At 44.8% G+C, this 20,684-nt stretch overlaps 1 protein-coding gene across 2 annotated transcripts in view; it reads left to right on the top strand.

The window, feature by feature from the left end:
• GID4 (GID complex subunit 4 homolog) overlaps positions 1 to 10,752 on the top strand; it is a 31,493-nt gene extending 20,741 nt beyond the window's left edge. The window contains exons 5-6 of one of the 2 annotated variants that reach the window (XM_035299595.3): positions 469 to 599; positions 10,298 to 10,752. In XM_035299595.3, the coding sequence (XP_035155486.1) occupies positions 469 to 599; positions 10,298 to 10,349 (183 nt within the window). In that variant the 3' untranslated portion in view covers positions 10,350 to 10,752. Of the gene's footprint in view, positions 1 to 468; positions 600 to 4,197; positions 7,397 to 10,297 lie in introns of those variants that run through there. The other variant, XM_035299594.3, reaches the window with a different exon arrangement.
• Positions 10,753 to 20,684: the final 9,932 nt, after the last annotated feature.

Below are 20,684 nucleotides of genomic sequence, written 5' to 3'. Positions count from 1 at the left end.
CTCTGCACTCAGAATGGTCTACAGATCTAGAGAAGCAACTCACTGTTGTAGATGTTATTAAGCATCTGGCAATAATCCTGGGAACTGGAGCAGAAACTTAACTCTTTCCATGTTGGTTGTCTTTGGTCTCTGAAAGATAGAGAGGCAGGTAGACAGGCAGGCAGGTAAGTAGGTATTGATTTATATATTAGATGTTTTGGCCATGGTACCCTCTCTGAATTGCTGATCCTAGTGAGCTCAAGACATAGCTTGTCGCTTTAGTATATAGAATACTCCAGGAGCACATCTATGCTTTTCAGGAGTCAAGTTGAGACCCCAAGGGCCTGCCGTCATCCAGCAAGTCTAGATTAGACTATGAGGTCCTATATTTTTCTCAAGTGGTCCTTAGAACCCCCTGATGCTTAACAGGGAGGCCCCTGGGTGGTCAAAGAATGCTGTCTGTTACTGACCCTCTTCATCTGTGTGCAGGAACAGTTTCTGGTCCCAGACCACACGATCAAAGACATCAGTGGTGCTTCTTTTGCCGGGTTCTACTACATCTGCTTTCAGAAGTCAGCAGCCTCCATAGAGGGCTACTACTACCATAGGAGTTCAGAATGGTGAGGACCCCAGAGCACAGAGGCCACGGGGAGGGCTTCCACCCCGCTGGCTTTCCCTTGGCTCTTCAAACCCAAAAGCAGTATCTTAGACTGTCTCTGTATAGATTCTGTGCTTTATTGGATGCTGAGACCTTTTTTAAAAATTTATTTTATTTTATTTTATTTTTTTGAGATGGGGTTTTGATCTTGTTGCCCAGGCTGGAGTGCAATGGCGTGATCTCAGCTCACTGCAACCTATGCCTCCTGGGTTCAAGTGATTCTCCTGTGCCGAGAGCTTATTTAAATGATCTTAGTTACTCACAATGGGGCCTTATCCCTATCCACAGAGCAGAGTAAATGAGATGAAAATGAAGTATGGGTGAAAGAACTCATTTCTAAGCACTTTTAAGCAATACTGTATTTTTGGCAATGTTTATCTCAATCTTGCTGGCTTTTATTTAATCCTTGCAAATTGAATTAGTAACTAAAACGTGAATTTTGCTGTCAGCAGCCTTTTAAATGTTGTGGCTGCATTCTTTAGAGTTGGTCCAACATGCACTTGATTTTAGGCCTGTGAGAGGACAGTCCAACCCAGTGCATCTACCCATGGTTAAGGACTGAACTCCGCCTTAGTGCTAACTTTTGCCACCATGTAGGGGATTCTTCTGCCTCCTTGCTGCCTTTTTCTTTTTTTGGGACAGTTTCCCTCTATTGTCCGGGCTGCAATGCAGTGGCACAATCTCAGCTTATTGCAAGCTCCACCTCCTGGGTTCAAGCGATTCTCTGCCTCAGCCTCCCGAGTAGCTGAGTAGCTGGGATTATAGGCGCCTACCACCACACCTGGCTAGTTTTTTTGGATTTTTGGTAGATACGGGATTTCACCATGTTGGCCAGGCTGGTCTGGAACTCCTGACTCAGGTGATCCACCCACCTCAGCCTCCCAAAGTGCTGGGATACAGGGGTTAGCCACAATGCCCAGTCTTCCTTGCTGCTTTTTAAGCACTTTGCTATCCCCAGAAGGCAAACCATATGATAAAATGCCTGATTTCCTCTCTGAAGGTAAAAATTTTGTCTTTCCTTTCCAGTATTTCACACTTTGGTATATGTGAAGTGATCCCATCCTAGACTCTTTGTTCAGTGGTAACAAAATTACATTTGCAATAAATGCCATCCCTGCAACCATGATTTTTAGGCTTTCAGTAATTGTTTCATGTGAGTTTGTAAAACGTTTTACAATCCTTTTTAAAAATAACAGCTTTGGGCTGGGCGAGGTGACTCATGCCTGTAATTCCAGCACTTTGGGAGGCCGAGGTGGGAGGATCACGAGGTCAGGCATTGGAGACCTCCCGGCCAACATGGTGAAACCCCATCTCTACTAAGAATACAGAAATTAGCCGGGAGTGGTGGCACACACCTATAGTCCCAGCTACTTAGGAGGCTGAGGCAGGAGAATCGCTTGAACCTGGGAGGTGGAGGTTGCAGTGAACTGAGATCACACCACTGTACTCCAGTCTGGGTGACAGAGTGAGACTCCATCTCAAAAAAGAAAAAAACAGCCGGGTGCAGTGGCTCCTGCCTGTAATCCCAGCACTTTGGGAGGCCAGGGCGGATCATGAGGTCAAGAGATCAAGACCATCCTGGCCAACATTGTGAAACCCTGTCTCTACTAAAAACACAAAAATTAGCTGGGCGTGGTGGCAAACACCTGTAGTCCCAGCTACTTGGGAGGCTGAGGCAGGAGAATTGTGTTAGCCTGGGAGGCGGAGGTTGCAGTGAGCCGAGATCATGCCACTACACTCCAACCTGGCAACAGAGAGAAACTCCATCTCAAAAAAAAAAAATAACGAATTTACCAAGATATTATTTGACTACTATACATCACTCATTTAAAGTGTACAAGTCATCTAGGCATGGTGACTAACACCTGTAATTCCAGCACTTTGGGAGTCTGAGGCAGGTGGATCATTTGAGGTTAGGCTTTTGAGACCAGCTTGTCCAACGTGGTGAAACCCCATCTCTACCAAAAATACAAAAATTAGCTGGGCATGGTGGTGCATGCCTGTAGTCCCAGCTACTGGAGAGGCTGAGGTGGGAGAATCACTTGAACCTGGAGGTAGAGGTTGCAGTGAACTGGGATCATGCCACTGTACTCCAGCCTGGGTGACAGAGCGAGACTGTCTCAAAAAAAAAAAAAAATTAAATGTACAAGTCAGTGGTCTTTAGTATATTAATAGAGTTGAGTAGCTATCAATTTTAGAACATTTTCATTACCACAAGAGGAAACTCCATACCCCTTAGCTATTATCCCCAACTCCTCATCCCCTCTGAGCCCTGGGTATCCACTAGTCTTTCTCTTTTGTATGTATAGCTTTGCCTCTTCTGGATATTTTATATAAATGGAATCCTACAAAATATGGCCCTTGCCTCTGGCTTTTTTCACTTAGCAAAATCCTTTGAAGGTTCATCTGTGTTATAGCATGCATCAGAACGTCTTTTTTATTGCTAATTAATTTTCCATTGTAGGTATATACAACATTTTATTTATCCATTCATTATTTAATGGACATGTAGATTGCTTCCATTTTTTAGCTATTGTGAATAATGCTGCTGTAAGCATGGGTATATCTGAGTTCCTGCTTTCAATTACATAGGAGTGAAATTGCTAGGTCATACAGTAATGCTATATTTAACTTTATGAGGAACTGCCAAACTGTCTCCCACAGCAGCTGTACTATTTTGCATTCCTACCAGCAGGGTATGAGGGTTCCAGTTTCTCCATATCCTCCCTGGCACTTGTTATCATGTCTCTATAATTATAGCTACCCTAGTGGATGTGCAGCGGTATTTTTTGTAGTTTTAATTTGCATGTTCTTGATGGCTAATGCATATTTCTTCCCTGATAATTCATTTTTGTTAAGAAATAAACTGCTTTTTCCTGTGTTGTTTCACACACCTGCGTGAAACAAGTAGGGGAGAGCTAACATGCCAGGCATTGACTCTAAATTGCCTGGGGTTGTGGTCCCAGTGTGTGGATTGGCTGCCTCTGTTTCTCCACCCTCAGCATGACTCGCTGGAGCACCTGCCAACAGGGGAGGCAAACACCTTAGATCTCACTAGTAGGTTCCGAGCTTAACACTGTACCTAGGAAAGTGAGAAAATTTAAATGAAAGATAAAATACAGTTGAAGGTAGTAGTGAAATTAAATTCTCTAAGCTCTCTTTAGATACCATGAGAAAAAAGTGTCTAGGATATTGTAGCCTGGGATGACATGCTACAGTAGGAGGGGGCAGAGCAGCCAGTGCAGTTAGGGCTGGGCTGTGGGTCTACATTTCCTCCCAAAGCTTACTGGGTTATCCTTTTTATAAGATATACCATAGTTACTTCATGATTAGAGCAGAATGAAAAAAAAAACAAAACTCATCTTGTGCATGGTTCAGGAGGATTAACCAAATAAAGAAAGAAATCAGACTAGGTTCAGTTGAGAAATGGAAAATGAAATGTGCATTTCAGTCCAAGTATGTGACTTGTCAGGCGATCTAGTTTTGTGGGGGTTGCTAATGTCCTTGGCTCAGGGTGTATTAGATGACTACCTCCCACTTCTGTCTCCTCCCCCTTGCAGGTATCAGTCCCTCAATCTAACCCATGTTCCTGAACACAGTGCACCCATCTATGAATTCCGGTGACAACGGTTCAGAACGGCAACCAAATAAAACTGAACTTGGCAAAAAAGAACTTTGCCGAGAAAATCGTGTACCTGCTAGGACCAGGAGAAGTGTGTTCCTGTTTCTTCACGAGCAAACTCGCATCACAAAGCATGAATGTTAACCCACAGAATCCAAGGAGCATGGCTGGCCCGTGGGGCAGGTGGAGGGAGCAGTCTTCGTTCTTCCTCCCCTCAGTGGCAGTTTGGTCTTCACCTGTTTTTAAGCTACCTTAAACGCACTTTTCCTTCCTGCACAGCTAACTTCTACATCACTGAAATGCCCATTCCTTCCTCTGTCCTGCCTCCAGCAGAGTAGAAGTTCTGCTGCTGGATCACCTTCAGCCTTGGTGCTCAGTGGTCCCCAGGCCCTCCACCCCCCCCCCCCGCCCGCCCCCGCCAATTGCTTTGTCTGGTAGCTCAAGAGAAGGCAGAGCCCCAGCACCTCTTTGCCCCCCAGAGCTCTGTGCAGGGAGTTGGCTAGCTGCAGGTGCAGCAGCATCGGCCACTGATATGACACAAGAAGTGGAGGTACTGGTCCCCGCTGGGCCGCCTCAGTCTTCAGTGCTGATTGTGTCATGGGTCAGCGCGCACTGCTGAGCCCTGTGCTGTTAATAGCGCAGAGCTAGTGAGTGGCTGTCAGGTTCCCTGGGCCAGCCATCAGGGATCACTACATTTAAGGCTTCCAGATCCCTGGCAGGTACAGATTTCAGTCCTGCTTACTCAGTACATTTGCTCCAAACTTTTGAACTTGAGGGCAATACTAAACTTAAGAGTTTTTTATTACAAAATTATTTTTATGGTCCCTTTAACGAGGACCCTATGGCGAATGCACAATTATTCAGAATTACATTTTATCGTTTTCACATTGAAAACAACAAATGTTGACTTAGTAATTTTTATATTGATATCTATATGTATATGTATATTTAATCAACCAGCAGTTTTGAAACTAGTCATCCTGGTACAAAAGTTTTGCAGCACTGCATAAATTACAGTGCTCAACACAAGAACTGTTTTGGGGCCAGTTTAGCATTCGTGCCTCCTCCTCTTGCTACTCAAAACAGCAGTGCTTGGCGGCGACCTTCCATGAGGCAGAAGGGGCTGTCATTCTCCGAAAACAGTGACTCTGAAATGTTGGGACAGCGGAAGGGGTGGGAAACATGAACATGCTCAAATAACTCGAGGCTCATGTGCCAAAGTGTGTGTGTGCATGTGCGTGTGTGCGTGTGTGTGTGTGTGTGTGTGGTGTTTTTTAAAATGTTGAAAAGGCTTAATAGGTTGGCATCAGTTGTAGCCCACAAACATGGGCAAGGCTTTGGGGAATTGGCATTTTCTGGTGGTTTACAAGACTTACTCTGAATACAAGAGGAAAAGCTTTAAAAACAAGATTGCATCATAACCCCCAGGAGCAAAACAACCTGGAGGCTGCATATCCACAGGCGGGCTGTGTAAGAGGACATGAAGCCTTTCAGTAAGACGAGCAATGGGAAACTTTTTATTCTTAAGAAGTGACTTTCATTTTATTGACATATGTACTGTATGTTACTGAGATTGAATGTTAGGGGAAGCCTTAAGGGAGAGGTATTTGGGAAAGTAGCCAGTGGACACTTGTGATATCTAGAATCTGTAATCCCAGGACTGTGTACAGAAGGGCAACCCACCCATTCAGTAAGGTCAGGGCTTTGGAACCCTAAAAGGTTGGCCTGATGACTTAAAGGGAAAAATAATTCATTTCCGGAGATGAGTAGGAACAGTTTCCTCTATCTTAAAATTCAACAAGGCATCAGAAGGGCTGGCTCTGGTCAAGCCCAGCTGCTCACACGAGGAGATGCTTACTGTGGCCTTGACTGAGCTGATGGACGAGTGAAGGAGGCCATGGGGCTGTCCTGTCATCCTTCTGCCTTACATGCCATTCACTCTCTCCAGCCCTCCCCTCACGGTATGTGAGTCCATACCTTCTGCATTTTTCCAGACCTGTGAGGGATATAGGCACCCCCTTGGAGCACTGAGTCCGGAAGTCATCCCTGGAGCTCATCCAGGGCTCATGCTGTGGCTCCGAGTAGTGGTTTGAGTGGGCAGGAAGGGCTATTTGAAAACACTTCTGTGTTCTAGACAAACAAGCCAGGTCCTATTGCAGGATTTCTTCCTTCCTTCCTTTTTTTACCCAGGTAATGAAGTGCACCCATTGCGCTGGGAAAAAATAAAGAAGTGATACCTTTACTAGATCCTTCAGAGATATCTAGGAGATTGGTTTGCTCTGCCCGCTGAGGATAGGAAAGGATTAAGGATTTTTCCACCTCCTTTTAGTAACTCCTGAATGATCAGTATCAACTTCTTTCTCTATTCCTGAAGGAACTTTGGGGATTCATCTTCATCTGTAGTTATGCTTTCCTGAACCTTCTCAGTGGTTTACATGCCTCTGAAACTATGTGCAATATTTTTGGTTGACACTTGTATCCATCTTTAAGAAATTAGTGCAGATTGCAGATATTCTACTGTCTTCCACCCTAAACACACCTGCCATGAGGTGGGATCCTAAGGGTTTGGCTGTTCTTACTCCACTGCTCAGAAAGCTTCCATTCTGCTGTCCCCAGCCTCGGCCCTCTTCTTTGCTGGACCCACCCACCCACCCCTTTCAAGTTTAGATAGCATTTCAGCTGTGGTCCCAAAGTAATGAAACAATGCCTAATGTTAAGTAGGAAGTCAATCTGTGTGCTGGTTTTATTGGTTATGTTGAAATCACAAACTCCAGAGGAGCAAAGCGGTTTTCAATGTCTTTTGCTTTCAGAAACAGAGAATATAATATTCTCACTAAGGCCTTGAATTGATTTTTTTCTCATAAAATAGTCTGATAAGCTAATTTTTAAAAAGAAATGCCATTAAGTATGTTGCATTGTGGTTTAAAATTACTAACAAGTTGTGGGAAAAAAATATTTGATTTTGAATCTTAAATGTTTTTAAAAATTAGACTTGAATGGACGCAAAGTATAAATATTTTGTTTCTTTATGGAGGACATATGGAAAGAGTTTGAGGGTTTGGGATGGGAGAAGTATTTTGCAGAGCTATCAATGTCCAAATAATTTTTAAAAAATAATAAAGGTATTTAAGCAGTGAGTTTGTCCTATTTCTAGACCAAAGCATCTCCATTAGAGGAAACCAGTCCTCTCTGGGCCTGTGGCTGTGGAGCTCTCCAGGGCAGGCAAGAGACCTCTGCAGGCCAGGGCAGGCCGAGGCCTGCTCTGGGTAACTGTTGCAGTGGTCTGGTTGCTCCTTCCTTTTCATTCTAAATGTTTTCAGCTACTCAACACTTCTATTTGAGCTCCATTTGTTAATTTCTGTATTTCTTCAGAAATGTGGAAGCATATTTGTTTTTCTGCATATGTGAAGGGTTTATATTTCTATTTAGCACAGAGAAAATATGCAGGCAGAGGTATCTGTCCAAAGCCTGCTTTGCGTTCTGGTGTGGGGACAGGCAGTGTGGTTGGTCTGCTCTTGACACTGTGACTGTGGTCCTCAGAGGAGATGCCTGTGTCCCAAAGCACAGGCACTTGGGCCCCCAAACAACAGGATCCCTAAGTCAACCATTACAGTTCCTTCTTTTTTTTTGAGATGGAATCTCGTTCTGTCACCAGGCTGGAGTGCAGTGGCATGAACTTGGCTCACTGCAACCTCCGCCTCCTGGACTCAAGCGATTCTCCTGCCTCAGCCTCCCGAATATCTAGGACTACAGGCATGTGCCACCACACTGGCTAATTTTTGTATTTTTAGTAGAGATGGGGTTTCACCATGTTGGCCAGGATGGTCTTGATCTCCTGACGTGGTCTGCCCATCTCGGCCTCCCAAAGTGCTGGGATTAACAGGCGTGAGCCACCGTGCCCAGCCCCGTTACAGTTCATTCTGACAAACCATTCTGCTATACAGGCATGAAGGAACACGGCTGGAAACATCACTGAGGTTTTGAGGAAATGTAGGTCTAAATTTTAAGCAAGTTGAAATGCTAAGGGAATTTACACCAGTGGTAGGGCAAAGCTCCCCTGTTGTGTGTATTTTCTGACCTCATACTGTCTAAACAATAAGTTTTTTCTCCCATGAGATGTGTTGTCAAGAAAGGAATAGACTGTTCACAGTGCTGGACTCATAGGATTTAAGACACTATTTCTTTTTTTCTTTCGAGAAAAGGTCTCTGTTACCAGTGTAGTGGTGCTATCGCAGTTCACTGCAGCCTCCCAGGCTCAGGCAATCTTCTTGCATCAGCCTCCCAAGTAGCTGGCACCACTGGCATGCAACCACACCCAATGTATATTTAAATGTAAATAAAAATATCTACTGAGCCTTGCTGCATACAAATGCACTGTTTTTTTTGTATTGAGGGTGATACAGAAATAATTTTTTTTTCAATTTCTGTAAATATGGGGTCTCCCTATGTTGCCCACATTGGTTTCAACCTCCTGGGCTCAAGCTATCCATTCACCTCAGCTTCCCAAAGTGCTGAGATTATAGGCATGAGCCACCACACAGAGCCAAGACATCATTTATTGGTGGTTTTGTTTTCCATTTATGAACAGAAAAGTCATGGGAGGCTTGGGTTCCACCTATCGACCTTAGGTCCTAGTCTGCCTTCATGCGTCAGCTAACCTCCCTGAGCCCAACTTCTCTCACCCAGAACATGGAAAGCCTCTATCTGGACTAAAGAATTGTTGAGGATTCAAGAAGATGCTCCTGAAAGCACATCGTGAATTGAATAAGAATAATCGTAAATTGAATAACATGTAAAATGTTATTCTTGCTTAGTAATGATGTTATAAAATATCTACTGGGCCGGAGTGCAGTGGCTCATGCCTGCAATCTCAGCACTTTGGGCGGCCAAGGCGGGAGGATCACTTGAGGTCAGGAGTTCGAGACCAGCCTGGCCAACATGGTGAAACCCTGTCTCTACTAAAAATATACAAACTAGGCAGGCATGGTGGCACACGCCTGTAATCCCAACTACTCAGGAAGCTGAGGCAGGATAATCACTTGAACCCAGGGACAGAGGTTGCAGTGAGCTGAGATCGCGCCACTGCACTCCAGACTGGGTGGCAGAATGAGATTCCGTCTCAAAAAATATAAATAAATAAAAAGTATCTACTGAACCTTGCCGCATGCAAATGCACTGTTGGTATTGAGGGTGATGTAGAAATAAAACATGTCTGCAGCAGCTGTAGCAAAAATCTCTTTCATATCTCAATTCTTAGATTCCCAGTTTATAACCCTTAGTTTGCTTTGTTTTTAGGCTATCTACAGGAACAGTAGAAATTGTGCAGATTTAAGTGTAAAACCAGTTGCAAAATAGTACAAAAGGAAAATTATAAATAAGAATGCTATCTCTGGCCAGGCGCAGTGGCTCACATCTGAATCCCAGCACTTTGGGAGGCCGAGGCGAGCGAATCATGAGGTCAGGAGATCGAGACCATCCTGGCCAACATGGTGAAAACCCATCTCTACTAAAAATATAAAAAGTTAGCCAGGTGTGGTGCACACGCCTGTAGTCCCAGCTACCCAGGAGGCTGAGGCAGGAGAATCATTTGAACCTGGGAGGTGGAGGTTGCATTGAGCCAAGACTGTGCCACTGCACTCCAGCCTGGGGGACAGAGCAAGACTCTGTCTCAAAACAAAAACAAAAACAAAAACTGCTGTCTCCACTCATCTGAACTGCACCTGGGAAGGGAAGCATTAAAATTGCTCAGTAATGATATAGGCAGTTGGCTTCGATATACTTAAAAAAGAAAAAAGTCCTGAAAATCTGAAAATTGGATTGCAGTTGAACAGCTTTTCCCTCCAGATTTTTTCCCCAAAACATGGAAAGATTGAAACTCCCTATTTGTACATAGCAGGGAAAACATGTAAGGCTTTTCATTTGTAGAGAAACATGTGCTGGATTCAAGTTCATTTTTGCCATTGTTTTCCTTATGATTTTTCAGCTTGCTTCATTTTTCAATGCATTAGTCATGGTTCTTCTCCATAATTGCTCCACAGCGCCTCCATCTCCATGCCTTCTCACTGGCTTGACCTGGAGCAGTGCTTCTGAAACCCGGCTGCACTTTAGAAGCACATGGGAGTTGATTTAATGTCAGGCAGCACCCAGACCAGTCCTCACAACCTGTCGATGTTTTTAAACCTCCTGGTGACTCCAATGCACAGAAAGCTTTGAACGTAACCAAGTGAGCCTCCCGCCCTGAGATGAGAGAAGGGCTTTCAGGCTTGTGGTGTTGGTGGACTCGGTGTGGCTTCTGGCCATTCACACTGTTGCCACACTGCCAGGGAGCTGGGAACTGGAGCCTGTGAGAAGCCCCTGTGGCCAGTGTTCTCTGTTTCAAAACAGCTTACATGGACTTCTCCTTTTTACTTCTAAAAGATTCATTCCCCTTTCCCCAACCATATACCCCAGATTGCAATCCCTTGCTATTCTCAAATAAACTCTTTGTTTTGGAGTGTCAGTCTCTCTCTTGCTTATTTTAGGTTGATGTGAGTAGCTTGCAGAGTTCTGCATAAGGAAAGAAAATAAATAGGAAGTAGCTATCAGGGGAAGTAGTCTAGAAATGGGTTGTTGGTTTTGTGTGTGTGTGTGCGCGTGTGTGTGTGTTTTGCAGGGGGAGGGGTTTTCTGTGAATTATATGTAATGAGGCTTTGTTTATTGCGGTAAAACTTTTATTACATAAAATTTACCACTTTAACCACTCTTAAGTGTACAGTTCAGTGGTATTAAATATATTCACATTGTGTTCCTGTCACCACTGTTTCCAGAATTTTTCCATCATCCCAGACAAATTCTGGACTCCGTAAACACTATCTCCCCATTGCTCTCCACAGCCCTGACAACTACCATTCTATTTTCTGTCCCCATGATTTCATTTCCCCATTTATAGAAACAAAAGCGTACAGTATTTATCTTTTTCTGACTGTTTTTTTTTTTCACTTATAGAATGTATCAAAATTTCCTTCTATTTTATGGCTGAGTGATATTCCATGGTATGTATATAACACATTTTATCCATTCATCTGCTAATGAATATTTGGGCTGTTTCTACCTTTTGACTATTATGCGTCATGCTGTTATGAACACTGGTATACAAGTGTCTGTTTGAATCCCTGCTTTCAAGTGTTTTGGGTATGTAACTAAGAGTGGAATTGCTAGATCATATAATGTTTTTTTTTTTTTGAGACAGAGTCTTGCTCTGTCGCCCAGGCTGGAGTGCAATAGCACAATCTCAGCTCACTGCAACCTCTGCCTCCTGGATTTAAGCGATTCTCTTTCCTCAGTCTCCCCAGTAGCTGGGATTACAGGCATGCGCCACCACACCCAGCTAATTTTTGTAGTTTTAGTTAAGACAGGGCTTCACCATGTTGGCCAGGATGGTCTCCATCTCTTGACCTTAGGTGAACCACCCATCTCAGCCTCCCAAAGTGTTGGGATTACAGGCATAAGCCACTGCGCCCAGCCCCTTCATTCTCTTGATAGTGCCTTAATGATGCACAAAACTTTTTTGTTTTGATATAATCCAACTTTATTTTTTTCTTTTGTTGCCTGTGCATTTGGTGTCATATTCAAGGAATCATTGCCAAATTTTAATGAATTTCTAAGTAACCATTTATTATAAATTGTAGTACAGCTATATAATGAAACACCTCTTGACAATAAAAATAATTGTACTATAGTGATATACACAACATGGATGAATCTGGAACATTATGCTGAGCAGAGGAATCAAGACACAGAAAACAATATGCTGCATGATTCCATTCAGATGAAGTTGTAGAAAAGATGAGTCTAACTGATTGTGATAGAAAGCAGATGGGTGGCAGCCTGGGGCAGAGTTGGGGTGAGGACTGAGTAGGGCAGTGGTGGTTTCTGGAGTGATGGAGATGTTCTGTGTGTCAAATATGTTGGTGGCTGCATGCCCTATGCATTTCTCAGAACTCATTGAATTGTGCACTGGAAAATGGTGTATTTTATTACATGTGAATTATACTCCGAAACAAAAGTTGAATTGAAAATATTAAAAAAAAAACTTCTATTAATTCAGAAACAGTAGGGATGCATTGTACAAAACTAGAAAATTCAGACCAGCAAGAGATGGAGTTTTGCTTACTTTTCCCGAGGGAGGTGTAGTAGCATATTTGCATGCTGTTGAAAGTGACCCAGCAGAACGCAAAGTTCATGTGTAGGACAGGGGTGGCTCAGGTAGAAGCACCAAGAGTTCGTTTCTGGGAAGAAGAATCCCAATGCTAGCAAGTTGGAAGTTTTTGGAAGTTCTTGTCTCATTTCCTCAATGGTTCTGAGCGAGTTTGAGCGCAAGGCAGACAACCCTCCTGAGGATGAGGATACAGGGAGAGGTATTGGGCCTTTGAGGAGAAAGGAGGCGCAAGATGGTTGTCCAGGAGAGGGAGAGTGGATGGATGTGGAAGCCAAGCATGCCCACTGGGCTGTGCTCAGGGTCTCCTGGAGGGGGTGGCTGGAAATTTACACGTTCCTAACCCAGGTGCAGGTGCAGAGTAGGAAGAGGCCTGCAGTTTTGCAAGTACAGGTGAGTGAAGAGTCGGGGAGTTTGTTGTGAGTGCAAGGGAGTGAAGTAAGTGAAGACCATGGAATTCAAGCTGGATACAGAGGGAAAGAAGACTTCAAGGGGATGAAGGTAGTAGCACCAATGGATTTGAGATCCTGGTAGACTCAAAGGATGGATGGAATCAGAGTTTTAGAAAGTTGGGGCTGGGCTTGGTGGCTCACATCTGTAATACCAGCACTTTGAGAGGCCAAGGTGGGAGGATCGCTTGAGCCCAGGAGGTGGAAGTTGCAGTGAGCTGAGATCACACCACTGCACTCCAGCCTGGGTGACAGAGTGAAACCGTATCTCGACCACAACAAAAATAAATAAATAAAAATAAAAAAAAGAAAGTTGGGGCCCTGGCATGGTGGCTCAGGCCTGTAATCCCAGCACTTTAGGAGGCTGAGGTGGGCAGATCATGAGGTCAGGAGTTCAAGACCAGCCTGGCCAATATGCTGAAACCCCGTCTCTACTAAAAATACAAAAATTACCTGGGCATGGTGGCGGGTGCCTATAATCCAAGCTACCTGGGAGGCTGAGGCAGGGGAATCATTTGAACCCGGGAGGCAGAGTTTGCAGTGAGCTGAGATAGCGCCACTGCAGTCCATCTCAAAAAAAAAAGAAAAAGTTTGGAAGGGTGAAGACTTTACATTTGGTCAGACCACCTTAAATGTGTTTCTGCTCCCTACAAGATCAAGTCCAGAGCCCTCAGGAGAACCTACAGGTGTGACCAGGTCTCTGTGACTGTCTAGCTTCCATCAAGCTTGCCAGAGAGGCTGCCAGATATGCAAAGCCCCAGGCAGAGCCCACAGGAAATCCCTCCAGCCCTGCTCATTCCCACTTTTCAACCTCTGCTCACCTTACTCGCTAAGGGAACCACCTTCCCCAGAACATGTTTCCTGATCTTTCCCCCGGCACCATCCATGCTGCATTAGGATCCACCATGTGTGCTCCTGGACCCCATGCTGCTCATCTCTTTAGTGGGGAGGAATTACCCCATGAACTTTATATTCCTTATTTCAAATCAGATTCACAGCCTGCATCCTGCCAAAGTCGCAGAAAATGATAACTGGGTGTTTCTTATTGGGATTCTCCCATCTCCTGGTCACAAAAGGGCCTGGGCGTCAGTGTTTCAGGCTGCAGGTGCTGAAACTCTGGAAAGATCCTTCTCATCTTTAGTCTCTCCGGTTACCACGCAAGGGCCCCTTGCCCAGACCCCTTTCCTTTCCCATCTAAATGGCAGCTTCTACCAATCTTGGGCGCCAGGAATATTTGCCATTTCCCAAGACGAGGAACTCTAGGGCCTGGTCACTGTGAGTGTACCACAGAGCTATTTCCCACTGCCACTTGGGGCGAATCATCCCTCCAATGCACCTGAAGAGGGCCTCCGTACAATTGTTTCTGCCTAACCCTGTTCCATAAGGGCTGGGGCCTGAAGCTTCCTGTAAGAATGGAGGCAACATTTAGGAGGTCTAACGCCCTCAGATGTTAACTCATCACAGAAGACACAGCTAGGTTCAAAGGGACAAACAGCCCTACACACTGCCGGACTCCAGATGTCTGAGGTTACTGCAGCCTTAATGAAGTATGCACCAATCAGAATTAAAATGCTCCTTATTCCAGCCTGGGCAACATGGCAAAACCCAGTCTCAGCCAGACGCAGTGGCTCGTGCCTATAATCCTAGCACTTTGGGGCCGGCTGTGTAATCCCAGCACTTCAGGAGGCCAAGGTGTGTGGATCTATTGAGGTCAGGAGTTTGAAACCAGGCTGGCCAACATGGTGAAACCCCATCTCTAATAAAAATACAATAATTAGCCAAGCGTGGTGGTGCATGCCTGTAATCCTAGCTACTCGGGAGGCTGAAGCAGGAGAATCATTTGAACCCAGGAGGCAGAGGTTGCAGTGAGCCAAGATTGTACCACTGCACTCCAGCCTAGGTGACAGAATGAGACTGTCTCAAAAAAAAAAAAAAAAAAAAAAAAAAAAAAAAAAATCCTAGCACTTTGGGAAGCCAAGGCAGGAGGATTGCTTGCATCCAGGAGTTCGAAACCAGCCTGGGCAAAACAGTGAGAACCTATCTCTGTTTAAAACAAATAAACAAAACCCAGTCTTTACTAAAAATACAAAAATTAGCTGAGTGTGGTGGTGCATACCTGTATTCCCAGCTACTCAGGTGCGTGAGGCGGGAGTATTACTTGAGCCCAGGAGTTCAAGGCTGCAGATCGTGCCACTGCACTCCAGTTTAGGTGACAGAACGAGACCCTGTTTCAAAAAAAAAAAAAAAATTTCCTTTTCCTGGATCAGAGTCAACCTTCAGAAAATGCCCCATGCCTGGTAAAAATAAATATTTTTGGCCAGGCATGGTGGCTCATGCCTGTAATTCCAGCACTCTGGGAGGCTGAGGCAGGTGGATCATGAGGTCAGGAGATTGAGACCATCCTGGCTAACATGGTGAAACCCTCTCTCTACTAAAAATATAAAAAATTTAGCCTGTTGTGGTGGCATGCGCCTGTACTCCCAGCTACTCGGGAGGCTGAGGCAGGAGAATTGCTTGAACCTGGGAGGCAGAGATTGCAGTGAGCCAAGATCATGCCACTGCACTCCAGCCTGGGTGACAAAGTGACTCCGTCTCAAAAATAAAAATAAATATTTTCTTTTTTCCTCTCTTTCTTTTGAGACAGAGTTTTGTTCTTGTTGCCCAGGCTTGAGTGCAATGGCACGATCTTGACTCACTGCATCCTCCACCTCCCAGGTTCAAGCGATTCTCCTGCCTCAGCCCCCCAAGTAGTTGGGGTTACAGGCATCTGCCACCATGCCCGGCTAATTTTGTATTTTCAGTAGAGACTGGATTTCACCATGTTGGTCAGGCTGGTCTTGAACTTCTGATCTCAAGTGATCCACCCGCCTTGGCCTCCCAAAGTGTTGGGATTTAAGGCATGAGCCACCGCACTCAGCAAAATGAACTTTTCATCACAGGTGCAAACAAGCTCCCCACAGCCTGTCCCAACATGGTAGCATGTACCTTTGGTGAACGCCCAGGCTTCGGGGAACAGGGGTGTCGATTGTGCAGTGGCTCACACCCATAATCCCAGCACTTTGGGAGGCCGAGGCGGGCAGACCACATGAGATCAGGAGTCCAAGATCAGCCTGGCCAACATGGTGAAATCCTGTCTCCACTAAAAATACAAAAATTAACCAGGCATGGTGGCACATACCTGCAATCCTAGCTACTTGGGAGGCTGAGGCAGGAGACTCACTTGAACCTGGGAGGCAGAAGTTGTATTGAGCAGAGATTGCACCACTGCACTCCAGTCAAGCCTGGGCAGCAAAGCATGACTATGTCAAAAGAAAAAAAAAAAAAAAAGGCACAGTGGCTTGGGCTTGTGCTTATAGTCCCCACTACTCTGGAGGCTAAATTGGGAGAATTCCTTGAGCCCAGGAGTTTGAGACTAGCCTGGCCAATATAGCAAGACCCAAGCTCCAAATAATAATAACAATACTAATAATGTGATGATTCTCACATACCCTAGGGTTATACCCAGTCTATCTTTTGCTGACTTCCTGTCTTTTTGTTCACTTATCTAGCTCTCCAACCAAGCTCTGAGCTTCCTGGGGGCAGGACTGGTGTCCCATTCATTTCTCTATCTAGTGGACACATGAGTTGTGCTCACCTGACACCAGCTGAGCAGCCAAACAGTTCCAGTAGCCAGTTTAATTTGAATAGACAGGTGCACACGTGGGGTTCCAGCTACTCAGAAGGCTGAGGCTGGAGGATCCCTTCAGCAAGGGAGGTGAGTGTTGCTGAGCTGAGATCGCATCACTGCATGCCAGCCTGGGTGACTACATGAGACCCTGTCTCAAAAAAAAAAAAAAAAAAAAGAAAGAGAGAAAAGTAAAGTAAAAGAAACAAACAAAATTCAAGAGACAAGCTTTGGTGAAATCTTGTGGTCGGAGGCAGTGAGTTTGTCTGAAGACTACCTCTCCAAGTTCTGTCTCCCGATGAGGAGTTTTAAGGGAAATTAGGGGAGTACAAATGATGATCGAAGCATTCTTGTGAAATGTGCACAGCCTCAGGCAGGCAGTTAATTGCTACTTCCTTGGTCAATGTCTTGTGGTCTTCTGCAGGCACCATCAAGCTGTTCTTATCGAGCTGGTCAGCCTGTTCCTAGAGTTGTTGGTCTGCTATTTTCTTTTATCTCTATTGAAGGTCCTGTTTTCCTGAGGCTGTTTTAAATGAAAAATCTATAAACTCAAGCTAAGCATAATTATATTCAAGCAAACAAGCTCTTCCCTAACATGGAGCCAGTACTGTTACATAAATGAACAAATTTGAGCAAGGAATACTGTCCTGATTAGATAACTGTGATTACAAATGAGGTCCAGATTTGCCCCCAGTGACTTTGCCAGAATTTCTTCTGAAATGCTTTATTTATTTACTTTCGTTGTGGTAAAATGATGTGGTAAGTATACATGAAATTGACCATCTTAACCATTTTTAAGGGTACAGTTAAGTGGCATTAAGATTCACATTGTTGCACAGCCATCACCGCCCTGTGTCTCCAGAACGTTTTCATCTTCCCAAATGGAACTCAGCATCCATTAAACACTCACTCCCCAGGTATATCTTCCTTGGAGAAATTTCAATTCAAGCTCTTTGCCCATTTTTTAATTGGGTTGTTTTCAGATATATGATTTGCAAATATTTTCTTCCATTCCATGGGTTGCCTTTTCATTCTGTTGATAGTGTCGTGTTTTTTTTTTTTGAGACAGAGTCTTGCTCTATTACCCAGGCTGGCATGCAGTGGTGCAATCTTGGCTTACTGCAACCTCCACCTCCCCAGTTCAAGTGATTCTCCTGCCTCAGCCTCCCAAGTAGCTGGGACTACAGGCATGCACCACCATGCCCAGCTAATTTTTCTGTATTTTGAATAGAGATGGGGTTTCACCATGTTGGCCAGGCTGGTGTCAAACTCCTGACCTCAGGTGATCCGCCCACCTCAGCCTACCAAACTGCTGGGATTATAGGGGTGAGCCACTGCGCCCAGCTGATAGTGTCTTGATGCACAAACTAAATGTTTTTTTTTTTTTTTTTTTTTTTTGAGACGGAGTTTCGCTCTTGTTACCCAGGCTGGAGTGCAATGGCGCGATCTTGGCTCACTGCAAGCTCCGCCTCCTGGGTTCAGGCAATTCTCCTGGCTCAGCCTCCCGAGTAGCTGGGACTACAGGCACGCGCCACCATGCCCAGCTAATTTTTGTATTTTTAGTAGGGATGGGATTTCACCATGTTGACCAGGATGGTCTTGATCTCTTGACCTCGTGACCCACCCGCCTCGGCCTCCCAAAGTGCTGAGATTACAGGCTTGAGCCACCGCGCCCGGCCAAACTAAATGTTTTTACAGTTCCAGCAGCAGCCTCTTCAGAAGCATTTAAACTCCGCCTCAAGGCTCATTGGGCAGCATGAACAGCAAGGCTCATAGTTGGCCTTCCAGGTTAGGGTTTGGAGAACCCAGACCTTCCAAGCAGGAGTGCCAGTTGCCTAGAGAAAGTTTAACATGTGGTCATCTCCCTTGACCCTTGAAATAGGTATGATTCCAATGTTACCTGAGGCCCACAGGGATTTCATGAAAGCAGATACAACAGCAAAGATGCCAGGACTCTTGGAAGGTGAGCCATTTTCCAAAACCCTTCTGCTTCTCCAACTGAAAACTGGAAGTGAATCTGCCTTTGTGGGCACAAAGACAGCAGTGAAGGAGGCCCCGAGAGCCACTGATATAGAAGGTGGAGGTAGAGAGAGACCTGACAGACCCCCCCACCTGGGCCGGGGTTCTTCAGGCCTCCACATCTTCATGGGCCACCTCAATTCCCAAATTGTTCTCACCATTATCATCTTCTTTAAACCTTACAGAAACATCATACAGCTACCATGTTATGTTAGAGTCACAGGACTTGGAATTGAAAGCCCTGGATTAACATCTCAGCCCTGCCATTGAATGGCTTGAGCACTGGGCCAGGCACTTTGCATAGCTTGAGACTTCACTTTGTAAAATGTAGATGAGAGTGGTAAGTTCAAAGTTTGGAAAAGCTCCTATAGAGCCCTGAGCCTGGTGAATAGTAGGTGCTCAATAAATAGGGGTTGAATCTGAGGAATTCCATGACATTCAGAGAGAAGAAATAATTTCCAGTGGTTCTGGCATTCAAGGACAATTTATGAGCAAGCAAACTATATGCCAGGTGCTCTACAGCCATTATCTTACTTCCTTTTTATAACAATCACATTATTCCCACGTTTAGGATGTAGAAACAGGGCTCAGAGAGCTTAAGAAATGTAGCCAAGCTCACACAGTTAGGAACCTGGAATGTGAACACAGGTGGTATGATTTTCAAGAACGTGTTTCCTCCCTGCAATTTTTTATTAATAACATACAGAAAAGTTGGAAGAATAATTTAATAAACACCCACATACCCTCCCCCCAGTTTCAACAATTGTTAACATATTGGCACACTTACTTTAGCCTGCTTTCTCTAAACATGTACATATTTTGTTTTTTTGGTTTTTATATTGAGACATAGTCTTGCTCTGTTGCCCAGGCTGGAGTGCAGTGGTGGCTCACTGCAACCTCTGCCTTCTGGTTTCAAGTGATTCTCCTGTCTCATCCTCCACAGTAGCTGGGATTACAGGCATGCACCACCATGCCCAGCTAATTTTTATATTTTTAGTAGAGAAGGGGCTTTGCCATGTTGGCCAGGCTGATCTCGAACTCCTGACCTCAGGTGATCCTCCCACCTCAGCCTCGCAAGGTGCTGGGGTTACAGGTATGAGCCACCTCACTCAGCCCCATATATACATACTTTGAACTAGTTGAGAGTAAGATACAGATGTCATACCTACTACAGACTGAGTGTTTGTGATGTGATAGTATTTGGAGCTGGTGCCTATGAGAGTAATTCGAGTTGAATGAGTTCATGAGGGTAGGATACTGCTTATGATGGGCATAGTACCCTTGTAAGAAGGGATGCCAGAGAGCTTGTCCTCTGAGAACATGCATTAAGGAAAGGGCATTTGAGGACACTGTGGGAAAGTGGCCCTCTGCAAAACAGGAAGAGAGCCCTCACCAGAATGCAACTATGCTGGCATCCTGATCTCAGCCTTGCAGCGTCTACACCGAAAAAATAAATGTCTGTTGGTTAAGCCACCAAGTCCATGGTATTCTATGGCAGCCCGAGCCCACGAACACAACCCCTAAATACAGCATGTACATCTGCTAAGAATAAAGACATTCATTACACCAAGAAAATTGTTAATGGCTCCAGAATATTCAATATCCAATTCATAGTTAGATTTCCCCCAAATTGTCCTCCGAATGTTTTTCATTTATTCAAAATGTTTATTTAATTAATTTATTTTAGAGACAGCATCTCACTCTATGGCCCTGGCTGGTGTGTAGTGGCATGATTATGGCTCACTGCAGCCTCAACCTTCTGGGCTCAAGCGATTCTCCTGCCTCAGCCTTCCAAGTAATCAGGACTACAGGTACACAGCATTGCACCCAGCTCGGAATGACTTTTTATAGGTGCTTTTAAATTTTTCAACCAGAATTAACTAGCCATGGCAGCGTGTGCCTGTAGTCCTAGCTACTTGGGAGGCTGAGGCTGGAGGATCACTTGAGTCCAGGAGCTCAAGGCTGCAGTGAACCACAATCATGCCACTATACCCCAGCCTGGGTGATAGAGAGACCCCATCTCTAAAAAAAGAAAAAGATATATAAATATAAATAAATAAAATAAAAATTTCAACCAGAATCCAGACGAGTTCCACACA

The sequence above is a fragment of the Callithrix jacchus genome, chromosome 5 (assembly GCF_049354715.1).
Source record: "Callithrix jacchus isolate 240 chromosome 5, calJac240_pri, whole genome shotgun sequence".
NCBI classification, from domain to species: domain Eukaryota; kingdom Metazoa; phylum Chordata; class Mammalia; order Primates; family Cebidae; genus Callithrix; species Callithrix jacchus.
This window is presented reverse-complemented; position numbering and strand designations above follow the sequence as displayed.